The sequence below is a fragment of the Channa argus genome, chromosome 12 (assembly GCF_033026475.1).
Source record: "Channa argus isolate prfri chromosome 12, Channa argus male v1.0, whole genome shotgun sequence".
NCBI lineage: Eukaryota > Metazoa > Chordata > Actinopteri > Anabantiformes > Channidae > Channa > Channa argus.
The window spans coordinates 17,131,642-17,148,567 of NC_090208.1; the positions used below are offsets into that span (position 1 = coordinate 17,131,642).

At 37.3% G+C, this 16,926-nt stretch overlaps 3 protein-coding genes and 1 pseudogene across 4 annotated transcripts; all 4 read left to right on the plus strand.

Moving 5' to 3' along the window:
• The first annotated feature begins 3,842 nt into the window (after window positions 1–3,842).
• LOC137136890 (GTPase IMAP family member 7-like) lies at window positions 3,843–5,886 on the plus strand (annotated as a pseudogene).
• A 461-nt stretch (window positions 5,887–6,347) lies between these two features.
• LOC137136897 (uncharacterized) lies at window positions 6,348–10,107 on the plus strand. The gene is made up of 4 exons (XM_067522676.1): window positions 6,348–6,475; window positions 6,998–7,336; window positions 7,685–7,741; window positions 7,996–10,107. Exons 1-4 carry the CDS (start codon window positions 6,469–6,471, stop codon window positions 9,510–9,512), a joined length of 1,920 nt encoding a protein of 639 aa, XP_067378777.1. The 5' UTR covers window positions 6,348–6,468; the 3' UTR covers window positions 9,513–10,107.
• A 142-nt stretch (window positions 10,108–10,249) lies between these two features.
• On the plus strand, window positions 10,250–14,072 carry LOC137136908 (GTPase IMAP family member 7-like). 2 transcript variants are annotated; one of them, XM_067522690.1, is made up of 3 exons: window positions 10,250–11,458; window positions 11,954–12,959; window positions 13,378–14,072. In XM_067522690.1, exons 1-2 carry the CDS (start codon window positions 11,452–11,454, stop codon window positions 12,913–12,915), a joined length of 969 nt encoding a protein of 322 aa, XP_067378791.1. In that variant the 5' UTR covers window positions 10,250–11,451; the 3' UTR covers window positions 12,916–12,959; window positions 13,378–14,072. The 2 variants fall into 2 exon arrangements, with proteins under 2 accessions (XP_067378791.1, XP_067378790.1); XM_067522689.1 differs by lacking the exon at window positions 13,378–14,072 and having other exon boundaries at window positions 11,954–13,371.
• LOC137136909 (GTPase IMAP family member 7-like) lies at window positions 13,375–16,405 on the plus strand. The gene is made up of 3 exons (XM_067522692.1): window positions 13,375–13,429; window positions 14,079–14,270; window positions 15,005–16,405. The coding sequence occupies exons 2-3, from the start codon at window positions 14,264–14,266 to the stop codon at window positions 15,856–15,858; spliced, it is 861 nt and encodes a 286-aa protein (XP_067378793.1). The 5' UTR covers window positions 13,375–13,429; window positions 14,079–14,263; the 3' UTR covers window positions 15,859–16,405.
• The last annotated feature ends 521 nt before the right edge of the window (window positions 16,406–16,926 follow it).

The following is a 16,926-nucleotide window of genomic DNA, read 5'->3' on the forward strand; positions in this document are numbered from 1 at the left end:
GTGCACCGTGGGGGACATTTTTTTGTATAGGAGTGACCCTCACAGTGACCAGCCTCTTTTTACTGGCTCCAAATTACCTCAAATATTTCTGGTCACAGGGTCAGCTTTAAAAAGGTAAGAGCTGACTGTGGGGTTGACTAGTGCTAACCAGCTTCAAACACTTCGGATCGTGCAATGCATGAGGCACAAGTGTTCTCTCCTCAGTCTGCCATTTTGGAACTTTGCTCCTGTTGAATTGGACAACAGTCTTCTCAACACACAGTCCACAGTCTGGTCCTGTCTCAACTCCTCCACCAAGTGGTGTAGAATATGAATTACAACATGATGCTTTTCTCCTCTTTTACTTAACTGTCTGTCCCAAGGCACCAACCTAAAGGAAGAACAGTAATCAGATTTACCCAGAGCAGCAGAGGGTCTGAGTCAGGTATTTAGCTCAACCTGATGCTGCAAAATTGTTTATGTCAAAGTCAAACCTTTTTCATTCTAAATTAACATGACTACTGGTAGTGTCATTGTTTATATATTGGATCGATATTTTTTTAGTAGAGAAGAGCTTGAATATTACATCTTAATGTAATATATACAACATTGCTACACAACCTTAAGGCACACACTCACTTAGTACTTACATCTACAGTGCCTTGCAAAAGTATTTATACCCCTTGAACTTTTCCCCATTTTGTCACATTATAACCACAAATGTGGTAATTGTGAAGTAGAAGGAAAAGTAGATTTTTACGTTTTTTTGCAAATAAATATATGGTAAGTGTGTTATGCATTTGTATTCAGCCACCTTTGCTTTGATACCCCTAACTAAAATCCTGCGGAACCAATTGCCGTTAGCCCCTTGGTGTTAGTTTTATTTTCAGATGGACTTTGGGCACAATTTAGTAGTAAAATTATTAACCCCCTCCTTTAGCATTTCCCTTTTGTTACATTCATGCTCTGCCATTGTCTTAACTGGTTTGGTTCAATCAAATGGTTGCTTTAGAAGTTGTGGTTTCATGACCATTTTAAAACATTTATTTTACCTAATACATATAAACAACTATCTTTGTGTACTGTAGTCTATAATGTTAATGACAGCAGACTAAATAACCAATGCCTGACGGCATAACACCATACGGTCCAACAGTACATCAACCACAGGCTCTAAAATGAACATACCGCTTGACTGAACACTTCTGTCATCATAAAATTAGTATTAATGCTCCATTTTTTACCTATTAAACAGGTTTCAACACAGCCATAAATTGAGTGGTGTGTGCAGGACATCACAGGTAGTTTGTTTACCTGGAAATTGGAGATGTACTGCTTTTGAAACTCTGCTTCAGTGGTAAGAAGCATGGCATTAATTCCAGCCTCCAGAGTGACTCAATAGAGACTGAAACTTATAAGTGGTCTTCTCTGAACATGTGAAGTTCATCAAAATGGCTGAGGTGTAAGAGCGTGGTGTTGAATTGGACGAGAGTCAGTTTTGTTGTTCAGTATGTCTGGACCTGCTAAAAGAGCTAGTCACTGTCCACCGTGGACACAGTTACTGTAGAAGCTGTATTGAAAGCTCCTGGGACCAAGAAACACAGAAAGGAAAATACAGCTGCCCTCAGTGCAGGGAGACCTTTAGTTCCAGGCCTGTTCTTCGGAAGAACAACATGCTGCCTAAGGTAATGGTGGATATACACCTTTAGAAGAAGTGGTGGTAGGAACAGCATTTGGTGTTAGTGTTACTTTAGGCCGCTTAGTCTACAACGGAGCAGTCCTTCTAAGAGTGGTCTATCAAAAATGAAGCATGTGTAGAGTTTAACTTTAATATCAATAAAACTGTCAATATTCCTCTGTCAGAATTCTGTGTCAGGAGGAGAAAGGTGTGGCAGATAGCTACTGTATGCCAATCGCAATTGAAATGTTCATTCATTCTTATTCATGTAGCATGTCCCTATCAATTTCTAGACGCTGTTGAAATTTGTAGAACCCTATTTATTACCTGAATGTCAGTATTTTTCATTACATTACATTTGATGCAGTACTGAAGTTTTTGTGTTTTCCTCTAAATTTAAAGATTTGACTAGCCGAAATGTATTGTTCCCCCTGTGCAACTGGTCATCTTATACAAAATGCACTGTATATAACATACACATATCTCTGAGTCATGATTGCAACTCACTTGATATTTGCATAAAGATCATGAAAGGCCTTAATATCTTCAGTGAATAGGTTTTCTTAAGAAATCATAACTCCATTGACAAAAACAATAATTATATAATTGCAATTGCTACTGAATGTTTTTAGACTTCTTAATTTTTTGTCATTCTGTTTCTATAAATGTATGTTTTAATTTTTCTTGAGATTAAACTAGAACATGACTAGAGTCCACCTGTGGCAAAATTAATTGATTGGACATAGTTCAGAATGGCTCAGACCAGTTTTTATACAACATCTCACACTTTGCACTGCATGTCAGGATAAAAAAGACATGAAGGCCAAGGATCTCTTTGAAAAGAATAGCATTTCTGAAGCTTCAGATGTTCCCAAGAACTCACTAATGGCCATCTGGCCAAAGTGAGTAACCGGACAAATAGTATGGTTAGAATTGAGACAAGGATGAATGCAGCCAGAAACAGAGTGCATGAGAAATGAGGCTGTGGTGACAAGTAAGCTTCCAGTATGAGAATGCTCACAAACAAAGCCATGACAAAACTTCTGCTTTGTGAAGTGAAACATACTACGCAGTGAGTTGCTGAGATGACTGGCTTGATGGATTGTTGCCGGCTAGCTGGCTAACGTTAGCTGCAGTTAGCTGGCTAGTTAGCAGTTAGCTGGAGCAGAGGGACTCCAGCTGCTGCCACCTGCAGAGGGGTTCTGTTCAATTCAAATGGTAAAAAAAAAGTGCAACTTAAATAATTATCTCAGTACAAGATTAAACATAAATAAAGTGATGTGTTGTTCCCAATTTTTAAATTTTTAAGACTCTGTCATCTCTGGTTCAAAGCAACAAAGGGGCTAAAAAAAGAGAGAAGCCAGCAGGAAAAGCAAAATGACCATGATTTAATGAACTATTTTTTTCATTTCACTATGATGGGACACACTCCCATTGTATTAACTGCTTGTCCTAATAAGGGTGGTGCTGATACATCTTCATGTTCAAGTTTTACGGCTGATGTGAGACACAGAGACAGACACTAACATTCACACACAGCTCTGCCTAATCATTTGAGTCACCATTTTACTAACTGTGATACAACATGAGATGACAAAGCCTGTTCGTAGAACAACTGTTACCTGGGTTCTTCAAAAGTCATAGCGTCTACTCAGGTGGTAACAAAGCTTAATTTTATCCTCATCAGACCCAACATACCGTCTTCCAGTGGACTTCAGCATCTCCCTCATGCTTTGTGCCAAACTCTAGATCAGAGTTAATCTGATATACATATGATGTTAAAAATGGTAATTCACAGGCTGGATGTGGCAGGTTCACAGTTAGTATGAACAGTATAACTTTTACACAATGTGAGGTTTAAGAAAGTACAAGCCATATGAAACAGCGAGTCAAATATTAGCCTGAGTCCCAGCAGTGCTAACCACTCCACCACTGTGCTGCCCTAAGGTATATTTCACAGAGTAGACAGATCTGTGTTCTGACTAGAAACTTGATGAAAGATGCTTGATGATTTTTGCAATCAAGTTAATTTCCAAAACTGTAAATGATGCAGCTACTACCAAAGCTATCAAAGTTCAATAGTTAAACAGGCTGGTTACGATACAAAGGAAAAAAATGGGGGTGGGGGAGGATGCATGACTGAAAAATCCTTTTCAGCACTATACACAACTCAGGAAGTGAAACACGGATGAAGGTGATATCTTACAGGAAATCCATTCATATTAGTCATTTCTCTTTGGCTAACTATCAATCTACTGGTAGGCTGCTTCACTTCTGACAACATGGATGGTAAGTTTCTGTTTCTTTGTTTCTTTGTCTCAGTTATTTCTGTCTGGACTGAACACTGCGCTATAAGAAACACAAATTAAAGTAGCTGTATACATTTCTTTAAACAGTACAGCTATATTAGCCACACTTTGTGTCATGTTTTTAAATTTGAACACTGAAGAACAGACCTAGAAAAACATGACACGACAACTTGAGGTTGCTGGTTGTCAAAGAAATTAGAGCTGGATTAGTCAGCCATTATGTCTGACATGACTCAATTTCTACATCTGCAGAGCACATGTTGGCTTTTATTCTTCTAATATTTAAAATGTGTGAGAAACACGTTTTCCAAACATTCTTTTTCATTAATATGTTCATAATTTGGCCTCCTTGAATGTATTAAATCACTCTTTAATCATTTTTTATACCTGAAACTATTTTCTGTTTTGTCTGAAGTTTTTGGCCATTGAGAATATTTGTTGTTGTTGAGCTTATTTGCATAAAAGAAAACTTTCATGAACTTTATTCTCTTCTAGTGTCAAAAAGAATTGTCATCTTGGGTAAAACTGGATCTGGGAAAAGCAGCCTGGCTAACACTATATTTGGAGAAGAGCTCTTCATAATTGACCATACTATTAACTCTCAAACAAAACAATGTCAGACAGAAACCAAATCTGTCAAAGGAAGAAAAATCACTTTGATCAACACGCCTGGTTTCTTTGACACAGACAGATCTGACGAGGAGCTGAAGCCTGAGATAGTGAGGTGTATCACAGAGTGTGGTCCTGGGCCTCATGCTTTTCTCATTGTGCTTAAAGTGGAGAAATTCACAGAGCAGGAGAGCAGTGATCGATAAAATATCCCAAACCTTTTCTGAAGAAGTTTTAAAATATGCAACAGTTCTTTTCACCCATGGTGACCAGCTCCCCAGAGGACAAACAATTAAGGATTTTGTGAATCAGAATGAATTAATGATGGATATGGTGCAGAAATGTGGTGGTCGGTGCCACGTATTTGAGAACAAATACTGGAACAATCCAATAGATAAATACAGGAGCGACCAGTTCCAGGTTGAGTAGCTGCTGAAAACAATAGATGAGACAGTGCTGGTAAACAATGGAGGCTGCTATACCAATGAGATGCTACAAGCAGTGGAGGCAGAAATACAACAAGAGGAAGAATGTGTCAGACAGTCATCAGAAAACATGTCAGAGGAAGAGATCAGACGGCAGGCAAGAGACAGAACTTTTGAGAAGCTCATGATCCAACTGGCAGGTATCACAACAGGTGCATTGTTAGGAGCTTTCTTTGGTGTACTAGTGATGGTTGGAACAGTTTGTAAAATTTTAATGTCATTAATGAAGTGTGGAAATTTAGACAGAACATTAGCAGTTTTAGGAGCTGGAACTGTTGGACTAACAGGAGGAGTATTAGCAGGAGGAACAGTTGGAGCAGCTGGAACATTTACAGGCACAGCTGCAGTCACAGTCGCAGTCACAGCCGCAGTCACAGGTGCAGTAAAAGGAGCATTAACTGGATATGATGCAGCTGAGGGTGCAGATACTCCACAGGAAGCACTCAAGAGGGCAGCAGGGGCCGTCAAGGACGAGGCCCAGTCTGTCTTAGTTAAAGCAAATGATGTTGTGGAAAGTCTGTTACAGCCAAAGTCAAAAGAAAATCAGAATCTTAAATGAAAAGTGAGTAAAGAAGTAGGTGGAGTCTTTGTTTCATAAAGTCATTAGAAAAAAATGAAACGTTTTATTGCATTATTAAAAAAAGATCTTAGAAATTGCAACATCATTGTTTTAGAGGAGGATTATGATGCACATCAATATATCACTGCATAAAAAAGTGTGATTTTTTTTATTGTAGACATTTTCCTTCTTTTTTTGATTTTTGTTTTGTAAATTTTGACTTTGAAAATTTGCATTTGCTTAAAATCAAATGTATTCACCCTTTTTCCACCTTTGATTTCTACTTCAATAAAAAAATTGAAAAAAATTACCCGCTCATCATTTCTCAGATCAGATTTTGACTCGACAAATGATTATTTCTTTACTTAATGAAATCAAGATATTGGTTTGACTTATTAATCTGTTGTATTTTAATTTGTGATTTTGATTTCCTTAATTCGGCTTACAGATATTGTATTATATCCACCTGCAGGTATTTAACAGATTTCTCTGTTTACATGTAATATGTTATAATTTTACTTTAAATCTATTAACTATTTACATAAATTCTTTATTACTTCAGTGTATAGTACACTGTACACTCTATGTCTCTAAATTCAAGCAAAAACACCGTGGCATTCTTGGTAAAGAAAGCTTTGTAATATAATCCGTATTAACACCAGATGGCAGTCTCATGTTATATTTAGTTTTTAAGCGGAAGGAGTGGAATTTTACCAAATCCCTCCCACTCTTCAAACAGCAAGTAAAAGTAAAACTAGAGAAAAAACATCGCAGCAGAAGAGAAACACACCACAAACTTCTTAGGGATCCAAATAATTTTTAGTCTTCAGTGATTTCTCATTTAACGATATGGGAGGTAAGTTAGGATTTGGTCTTTCTCTCTGTATTAATCTGACATAAATATATGGTATTGATATTGTATTGAGGTTCTGATTGCAGCTTGCAGCTTTTACAAAAGCCTTGGCTGCATGTTTGGTAATTGTGATACATTATTCCATTGCTGAGAGTTTTATACGCTGATTAAAAATATCTATAAATGACTAAAAATAGCTTCACATGCCCATGCATACAAACATCACACACACACACACACAAACACACACACTTATCTCTAGTCTTTACATAGTTTCACTTTCACTTTCTCTAAAAACCTAAAAAAAATAGAGATAACAAATATATAAATGAGATGAATAAAGTAAGAAGTCTGGGCTATTTCTAACAGCACAAAGACTATAAAGTCACAAGACCCCATAACTCACAACTGTCCCTAACTCTTTTTGTAATAATTAATACATAGAATAGAAATGTGCAGTATTTATGGTAACACCACAAATGTACAGGACTGAATTTATACAGTATTGGTATTTGTTTCTTCTAGTGCAAGCAGTGGAGAAACAGCAATCAGGAAACATGTCACAGGAGACCAACAACAAAGATAAGTGGGTCAAATTAACAGGTACTGCAGCAGAATCGTTGGCAGAGGCTTTTTTTGGGCCAGCGGTTGTAGTTTTGCAGGACACTACAGAAGTGAATGGAGGCGCAGAAGAGGTAACAGCAGAAGCAGAGGACAAAGCAAACAATCCACTGAAAAAGGAAATGTGCATTAGAAACGGAGCCAGAAGAGAAAATATGCAAGCACTGTCAGGAAGAGAAGCTGAAGGACGATGTGGACATTCAACTGGAAAAGACACTACATTGCGAGTCAAACCAGTATCAGGTAAAAATTGATCATTATTGAGAAAATAAATAAAAAAAGCATGTTTTTATTTTCTGATTTTGTCAATCTGACTAGGTCATTTATGATAAATCAAAATGGATAACAATATTCATACAGCACTGATTAGGTCAGAAATTGTGTTCATTGTCATTAGGTTCAATCCAAGCTTCTTTACAGTTTGATGTCAATGTTAAAAACATGCAACAGGAAAAAAAAAATCCAGTATCCCAGTAAAATAATATTCAACACGTATTGTATTTTGTCTCAAACACATCTGTAGAGAATAAGAAAAACGAGCCGAAATCAAACATTCCGTGTTAGTTAATCCTTATCACTTTGTTCCCTTAGTGTCACCAAAAACGATTGTCATGGCTGGAGGAGCTGGCACCAGCAAACACATCAAAGGTAACACTGACATTATTATTCCTGTGCTTTCTGAGTGTTAGCTACTAGATATTACAGTCTTATTTTATCAGACATTCTCAATTTGAGTCATTGGCAGTAATATATTGGGTCATATTTTCAGCAGTCCTCTGTTAAAATACTTTAGATATATATCTATATCTTAATGTTTTTACTAAAAATGTCAAGTTGCAAGGTGGAAGCATAAGCTAAACACAAACACATTTCAATTATTTTATGTAATTATTTTCTTCTAGTGCTAAAATCATACAGGATTGTCCTACTGGGAAACACTAACGCTGGGAAAAGTAGCCTGGCTAACACCATATTTGGAGAGGATGTTTTCAAAACGAATCCTACCTCCATCCGTGAAATAAGTCAATATCAAGGAGAGTCCAGATCTGTACGTGGAAGAAGACTTACTGTGATCGACACTCCTGGTTTCCTTGACACAGACAGACCAGAGGAGGACATGAAGTGTGACATAGTGAGGTGTATTACTGAGTGCTCTCCTGGGCCTCATGTCTTTCTCGTTGTGCTTAAATTGGAGACACTCACAGAACAGAAGCAAGAAACGATCACTAAAATATGTCAATATTTCCCTGAGGAAGTCTTTAAATTTGCTGCAGTTGTCTTCACTCATGGTGACCAGCTCCCTGAAGGGATGAAGATTGAAGAGTTTGTGCAGCAGACACAATGTCTCACTGATCTAGTGAAGAAGTGCGGTGGCCGATGTCACATTGTCGATAATAATTACTGGAAAAATAATCAAAAGGATGGTTACAGGAGCAACCAATTTCAGGTGGCCGAGATCCTCAATACCATAGAGAAAATAGTGATGGAAAACAAAGGAGGCTGCTACACCAGTAAGATGATGCAAGACGCCAAAAGAGAAACACAGGAAAAGGACATTATAACAACAGCAGGTAATATGCCACAAGGAAACACCAGCAATGACGGTGTCTCCAGGAATGTGTGGCTCAAATTAACTGGTCCTGCAGCAGCATCACTTGTGGGAGCTTTCTTTGGGCCAAATGTCATAGTTTTCAATGAAACAGCAGAAGGAACTGGAGCTGCAGCAGAGAGAGATGATGTACCGAAAAATGAAGAAGAAGAAAAAGAAGAAGAAGAAGATAAAGAAGAAGAAGAAGAAGAAAAAGACGAAGAAGATGAAGACGAAGAAGATGAAGAAGAAGAAGAGGAGGATGAAGATGCGAAAATAACACAACATGAAGTGGCAGCAAAAGAAAATGACAAAGGAAAATGCAAATCAAAACAACAAGGACAACCATCATCAGATGGTGCTGGGTTTTTTGAGTTCTTTCGGTGGCTAGGATCCTCACTTTTAGGTGTGGTATCAGCAGTAACAGCAGCAGTCACAGCAGCAGTCACAGCAGCAGTCACAGCATCAGTCACAGCAGCATTAACAGCAGCATTAACAGCAGTATTTTCAGCAGCAGGTGTAGGTTTGGGAGCTATGTTGGCAGCATGTGCTGTAGTTGCATCAATAATAAAATCTGTATTTATAGCAGTGGTAGTGAAGAAATTATATGAAATAATCAAAATAATATGGGCAGCGTGGAAATGGGTACAGCAGAAATTTAATATGTGTAAAGAGCTTTTTAAAAAAATGCAAGATCATAAAGGAATCGTACTACTTGTGGTTGTTTTCTACTCTTTGCTTTTCTTATCATTTTGCACCCATGAACCGGTAGCTGAGGCGATTCTGTTCATGTTTGGAGTGCTAATATATCTTTTGTTGTCAGTGGTTTAATCTTTGCTATTATAGACTTATTTAACCACACAAATTACAGCGGAAGTACTATAACTAGCAAAGAGTGGCAGTGCAAAAACATCTTTAAAGTTTCTTGCAACAACGTAACTGGATCTGCTAATAATGGGAATGGCTTGTTTCAGTGTGGTAAAGTTTTTATTTGATGGTGAATTTCTGTGAACCATCTATCCTATTGTTGTTCTTTCATTATCTTCATAAAATAATTTTTTTAATGTTTTAACTAGAAATAGATTTGCTACATCCCAAAACATTTTCACTTTTTGTTTCATGTATTTTATGTAAACTGTGCAAATAAAGCCAAGGAAATGTATCATTTCAGCTACACAATGCACCAGAGAAGTCTGTGTTCTCCCACAGAAACAGCTGAGGATAATGGGATTTCTTTTACTTTCACATCAGTTAGTGTCAAGAGTATCTTTTGCAATATGAGCTGCCTGACTGGAGGACTGAGTGTGTGTCCAGTTTCAGTGAGAGGGCAACACAATTAAAAAACATTTCACTTTAACCGACAAAAAAAAAAACAAAAAAAAAACAACAACAACATGTATCAGCTGTGTTAACTCAATCAGAAGAATTTGCTTTGTCTCTCCAACTTCATTTAAGATGGCATCTTCCCCACCTCAGATTGAACACACCTGATCCACATAAAATAAAGCGGACAGTACAGAGATAGCTGGAAAACAAGCAGAACAGGGGTCCTTGATGACCATGGTTGGAATCCCTGCTTTAGAAGACAAAGATCCTAAACAGAGGACAGTAGGCATATACAAAAATAAACACACATAAACTACTAAGCACTGTAAATACTGCAAATACAGCAACTGTCCACTAGAGAGCAGTGTGATATGACATATTGGAGTAATACAATTTTCTGCTCATGTCAGTGGAGGAATAAAAAGTTATTCTTATGAAGTGAACTTAGTGTTGAGAATGAATGTGATGTCAAATTGTTAAATCTTAGCTTTAGATGACTATAGTTTGTTTAAATATGTGACATTTTTATTTAAGCTTTTAAAAGACATAAAAACTGTATCTGAGATTTACTATAACTTCAATATCACAATATACATTTTGAAATAGTAAATCTAAGAGTAGGATTATTATTTTACTGATGGGTAATAGGCATTACTATTTTGTTGATTCAGGAGCTACTCTGCATACACAGCACAATTACTGAGAATCAGTTGATGAACTGTATGTGAAATTCCCTTGTCATGTGCCTTTTGATAATGCATCTAATGTTTTTCTTCAGATCTTTTAATTGTTTATTAAAGATGATGATATCATGATCATGTATTTGTTTCCTTTTACTCGGAATGTAGTAAAGTTAAGTCTTTGTAAATAGAGAACAAATAACATTTTTTTCAGTAATGTGTTATTGCTGCTACAGTGAGTGCTACACACATTAATCATGATTTAACAGATTTGCACTGACCAGTACATTCAGTAGACTTTGTTTTGTAATAAATAAATGTTGCTCCATGACACTGAACATCTGTTGCACAAATATTATTTGTGCTATATTGTTCTATATTGTGTTTGAGGAATACGATTGCAACTTCTCAGTGTTTCACATAGTAATTGCAGTACCATAGAAATCCAATTACTTTTGAATTTGTTTATTTGACAGAAAGTGGACATGTGTATTCAAGCTTGTAAAAGAGTGAACCAAACTATATATCTATATATCTTTTTCTTCTATAGGTTATTACATTTTGTGACAATTTGGCAGCTTCTGTGCTTTTTATCACATGTAGTAAATAAGGCTTTTGTATAATGTGCTTGTCACCACAAAACAAGTCAAACAGGCAGAGAAAGAACGTGACAGACAAAACAGTACAAGACAAAAGAGAAGACACTTCACTCTCTAGATTCGATCTGATTTTATGTACCCGCACTGGTTTCTTATTTTGAAAGCATGAGTGGTAAGTTGTTCATTATTATCATCCTCTTACTTATTGCACAGCACCTGCATTTACTTTAATCAATTAATATGGAAACAAATGTAGTACAATGCAAAATATGAACGATAGTAGTAGCAACAGTTTACAGTGATTGACTCACAGTTTGTATGAGTCAAATGTTTTTCTGAACTGTGGAAAACTATCAAGGTATCGTTCGCACACGACAGTATTACTGCATTAGATTGTTACAATAATAAAACAGAAATGTCTCTTTCTTCATAGAATGAAACAGTAGATGTAACCCTAATTTGAATATTTACTGGCTTGAAGGTAGTAGACTGTCCTACTTACATTTTAAAAGAAGCAAAGCACTCTATATCCTTTCCAAGTTATGTTAGAAAGTTGTCAGCAGAGTTTCACCACTTCACCATGAGATGCTTTTTGAGATTTCCTGTAACAGTTAGAGACAAACCGGAGACTTTTTTAACCGCTGATACGATCATCATTGTATTACAGACATAACCAGAAGAATTGTGGTCTTGGGAAAAACTGGAGCTGGAAAAAGCAGCCTCATCAACACCGTCCTTGAAGACTCTGCTTTCAAAGTTAACCACTCACCGGAATCTGGAACATATGAATGTCAAGCAAAAACCAAGTGCGTCAATGGAAAAACCACTATGTGGATCGACACCCCTGGATTTTTTGACACTAGAAGATCTGAGGAGGAGATGAAGCGTGAGATAGTGAGGTGTATCACAGAGTGTGCTCCTGGGCCTCATGCTTTTCTCATCGTGCTTAAAGTGGAGAGATACACAGAGCAGGAGAAGGCAGTGATAACAAAACTGTTGCAATATTTCTCTGAGGAAGCTGTAAAATATACCATAGTTATTTTTACTCATGGTGACCAACTCCCAGAGGAAATGACAATTAGGGAGTTTGTCAATAAAAGTAAAGAGCTGAGTGATCTATTGAAGAACTGTCAAAACCGGTGCCATGTCATTGATAACAAATACTGGAAGGGTAACCAACAGGATCAGTACAGGAGCAACCAGTACCAAGTGACAGAGCTACTCAACACTATAGACAAGACAATTGAGGCAAACGATGGAGGCTACTATACTACTGAGATGTTACAATCTGTGAATACAGAAATACAACACGAGAAGCAGCACATTAGACAGTCATCTGGAGATGGAAACACACAGGGGGCTAAAACCATTGTCTTCAGAAAGCAGTTGATCAAAGTTGCAGAAGTTACAACGGAGGCACTGCTGAGAGCTCTCCTTGGTGGGGCAATGCACTTAATGACAGAACAAGTGATAACAGATCCAGTAGTCATAGGAGTAGCGGCAATCGGAACAGCAGTGGGCATAGCAGCAGCAGCTGGTGCAGCAAAGAGAGCAACTGAAGAGGCACCAGCACCATCTGGTACAACTGGTGCATCTGCAGAGCGAGCACCCGAGGAGCATCAGGGGTAGTTTTACTGGATGCGATAACGCTGACACATGTGCATGTTTGTTAAGTAAGATGAGCTTTGTGATTAATCACAGTTTTCTGAGATTAATTAAAACACCTTCTATATCATAATGTGTCTGATCTCATATACTATTTTCTAATAATCAAACTAAGAGCAGAATTATTCTTTTATTAATAGACCAAAGGCATAGCTGCAGCACAATTAATAATAAACAGCTGATGAAATCTATTTGAAATTCCCCTTTCATATACACTGATGTCCACAAGGTTGGAATAATTTTGTTTTCAGACATGTTCCTCTTTTTTGCAAAGTATAATTGTGTTTAAAGTGGATTTAAATTTTCACCGTGATATGTTTGGAAGAGATTGATCAATAAAGTTTGGAGAAGATGTACACTTTATCTATCAAGAATAAATCACATCGTCACAATTATTTATATTATAACCAGTTTTCATCCCATCAGGCTGGAAGGAGGCCAGATAAATTCAATACGTCCAGCTGATGTTTATGAAGTGGTGAGATCTATTGGTTTTTCTGGATGGTTATGATTTTTTAAAATAGCATGTGGTATACTTAAAGTTACATTGTGCAACATTTGTGCAGTGGAAGCCTCCCGTGACACAGAGTCAGAGTTAAACAGTACCAATTGAGAGAAGAGCAACAGCTTTTGCTTCATTAGTACATTTTGTAGCTTTCTTATATCCTGAAATTTGGTAATTATGAGCCCAGAGTAACAGAGTGTGAAGAGCGAAGCAGAGTTTGCAGAGCATGTAACACCCTCAAGTTCCTGATCTACTTGCAGGTCTTGCTTATGCTGCTAGACCGGTATTAGTCCGTTTCATTTCTTAAAAGAATGAGGGAGACAAAAGGAAGTAAAGGGAAAATTAAGACATGCATCCTTACATTCAAAGTGAAGTGAATCCATCTTTTCCAACTAAAACAGCCACATGTTATAAGTATGTTTATGAATTTCTGAATATTTAGAGGCAGTAACTGTTCACAAGTTTGGACATTTGCACATTTACAATATGATGTCAGCTGTACAGAGATGACTGTGCATCTCACTGAATCTTCATCAAAAAGACAGATTTTACTTTATGTTTTTGTCTTGTATAATTAAACATTTGTGGTGGTTTATTGATATGTTCTGTGTTTATGTTGCAGTATGCTGAGCTTACTGCCTTTATATGAAAACAAATGCACTGGGCATTGATCACCATCAGCCTGTTACTGGGAAACACGTCAGACAGGTAGAAAAAAAGAGCAAGTCAGAGCAAGAGCGAACCTGAAAAGACTCATGGTAGAGACGTCTTGTGGATCTGAGTAATTTTTTCACGTACTTTGAGAGAATGGATGGTAAGTTACACTAATTTCTTCCAACTGTTGTGTTAAAGATTCGCACCATATTTTACCCAAATCCTTTTAAATGTATCTGATTCTGCTTTGTTGTTTGTTATAACTGCAAATTTTAAAAACAATCTTAATTTCCAACTATTTTACAAAAATGTACTATAATATGTTTAGCTAATAAATGCTGATATATCATTGTGGGTTAACCTGTGCTCCACCATTACTAACCCTTCTTTTTCTTAATTAATTACTGCACGTTTTCCCATATTTAACATAATAAGTACTGTTGTTTAAAATACATTTTACATCTTTGTGATGTACTTTTTCTTTTGTACTTTAAGTGAAATGTAGAAAATCTGCTTAGTACTTTTACTTGACTAAAAGATTTTAAGTGATACTTGGAGAATATTTTAGGCCAATACTTACAGTTTTACTACTGAGTTTGCATACTTCTACCAGCTCAGTACACAGTGTAACACATGTTGCTGTGTAGCTGCAGACTGCTCAGAGTGTCCATGCAGACCCTTGTCCTCCATGACATTATTAAAACCACCAGTAGTGTAGATTTAGTTATTAATTTATTTACAGTTCTGATTGGGGTGGCTGTGTTTTCTGAAAGTCAGCTATATTTAAGGCCATATCATAATTCACATAACGTTATGGAAAGAAATCCTCCAAAGAAGTTATTAACCCAGAGACACATACTGTCTTACTGACAGAAAGCCCTTATTGTCTTCTAGTTCCAGACACAAGGAGGATTGTGCTACTGGGGAAAACTGGAGCTGGGAAGAGCAGTTTGGCAAACACCATATTTGGAGAGGAAGTGTTTGCACTCAATCACACTCTCAACTCAGAGACCAAACAATGTCAAGCCAAAACCAAAGCCATCAATGGGAAAAAGGTCACTTTGATCGACAACCCTGGTTTCTTTGACCCAGGCAGGTCTGAGGAGGACATGAAGCCTGAGCTGCTGAAGTGCTTCACAGAGTGTGCTCCTGGGCCTCACGCTTTTCTCATTGTGCTTAAAGTGGAGAAGTTTACAGAGCACGAGAAGGCGGTCGTCAAACAAATGTGTGAGCATTTCTCTGAAGATGCTTTAACACATGCCACCATTGTCTTCACACATGGTGACCAGCTCCCTGAAGAGATGAAAATCGAGGAGTACATCCGTGAAAGTGACTGTGTCAGTGACCTGGTGAAGAAATGCGGCGGCCGGTGTCACATCGTGGACAATAAATATTGGAAAAACAACCAGCAGGATGAATACAGGAGTAACAATTTCCAAGTAACCATGCTGCTCAACACCATAGAGAAGATAGTGACGGAAAAGGATGGAGGGTACTTCACTAATGAAAAGCTCCAAGCAGTGGAGAGTGAAATACAGAAAGAGGAAGAGCGCATCAGACGGTCTTCAGTAAACATGCCACAGGAAGACATCAGGCACACGGCTAAAAGCAACGTCTGTAAGAAGCAGGTGGAAAAAGCATCATGGACATGGAAAAAGGGTTTTGTGGGTTTGGCAGTCATAACGGGACTGCTTGCAACTGTCACAGCTGTGTTGATGAAAGTTCTGTATTACCAGAAGCAGAAGTAGTTGATGAAGAGTTGAACCTTCTCTGAGCGAAGTGTGTGTCTTCCAGCAGCAGAAATCTCAGGGGGGCGTGTAATAAAAAAGGCATTTGAAGCCATCGTGGACAGACTTTGCTTTGTATGAACGAACATATAATCCTTGGAACCCATTTGTATGAAAAACACTTTTAAGACAGAGTGACATGAACCTAACTTTAAAAGGCACCTGTGGCATTAATACAATACATCAAAGATCTACAAAGCGGCCAAATTTGACGCCTTAAAAAGCATCAATATGTGAAGCTATGATGAGGACGTGTTGGTTATTGTGTTTGTCCTTAAAATCTTGGGCTGGTTCCTGCTTAATGAAAGTCTAATTACTGTGATTACAGCTCTTACAAATGCCACTTCTGAAAATAAATGTAAAGATAGTTGTACAAATGTGAAAATAAGGGAATACTGTACATAGGTGTTTCTGAGAGCATCACTTTAAAAAGTCCTGTGATGGTGATGATTTTGCTCATGATTGTTGTTACCATGTATCATGCAATAAAACTGCTCATTGGTCTCATCTTCTCATCAGGTTTGTTAAGGATAAGGCTGAGAATAATACGTATTTTACTGTCACAAAAGGCCATGAAAAGCCCCAAACCAACAATGAGTACTGTCTATGCAGTCAAACATGTATGTAGCTCAGTCTTTACATCACTGCACCACATACTGTGTAAATTATATTTTCCCAATTTTCTCTGTGACATAAATAATCATGTGTGACTCTTGCATTCCTGTTTATCTACAAAAAACAAAGTCTTCATTTGTTTGAGAAAAATACTGGGAATGTTTTAAATGCAACTTTCTACTTATTTCTGATTTGATTTTAGAGGCACATTCTGTGAGGCAGGTGACTTGGAAAGAAAACCAATACCTTAAAACTGGATTTTCGGACAACATACCAGCTTTAACGTTTAGAGCTGCTCCTCTAAAAAAACCCACAGAAGGATAATTGTGCTAAATCGTCTTTTCTCACACGACAGAATTAATTAATAATGCTAATATGATTTTTAAGCAGATTTTCTTAGGAACACAAAAATAA

Coding starts and splice junctions, on each gene's coding strand:
- LOC137136897 (XM_067522676.1), top strand. Junction 7,337..7,684: donor GCGAGTCAAACCAGTATCAG/GTAAAAATTGAT, acceptor TTGTTCCCTTAG/TGTCACCAAAAACGATTGTC. Junction 7,742..7,995: donor CACCAGCAAACACATCAAAG/GTAACACTGACA, acceptor ATTTTCTTCTAG/TGCTAAAATCATACAGGATT.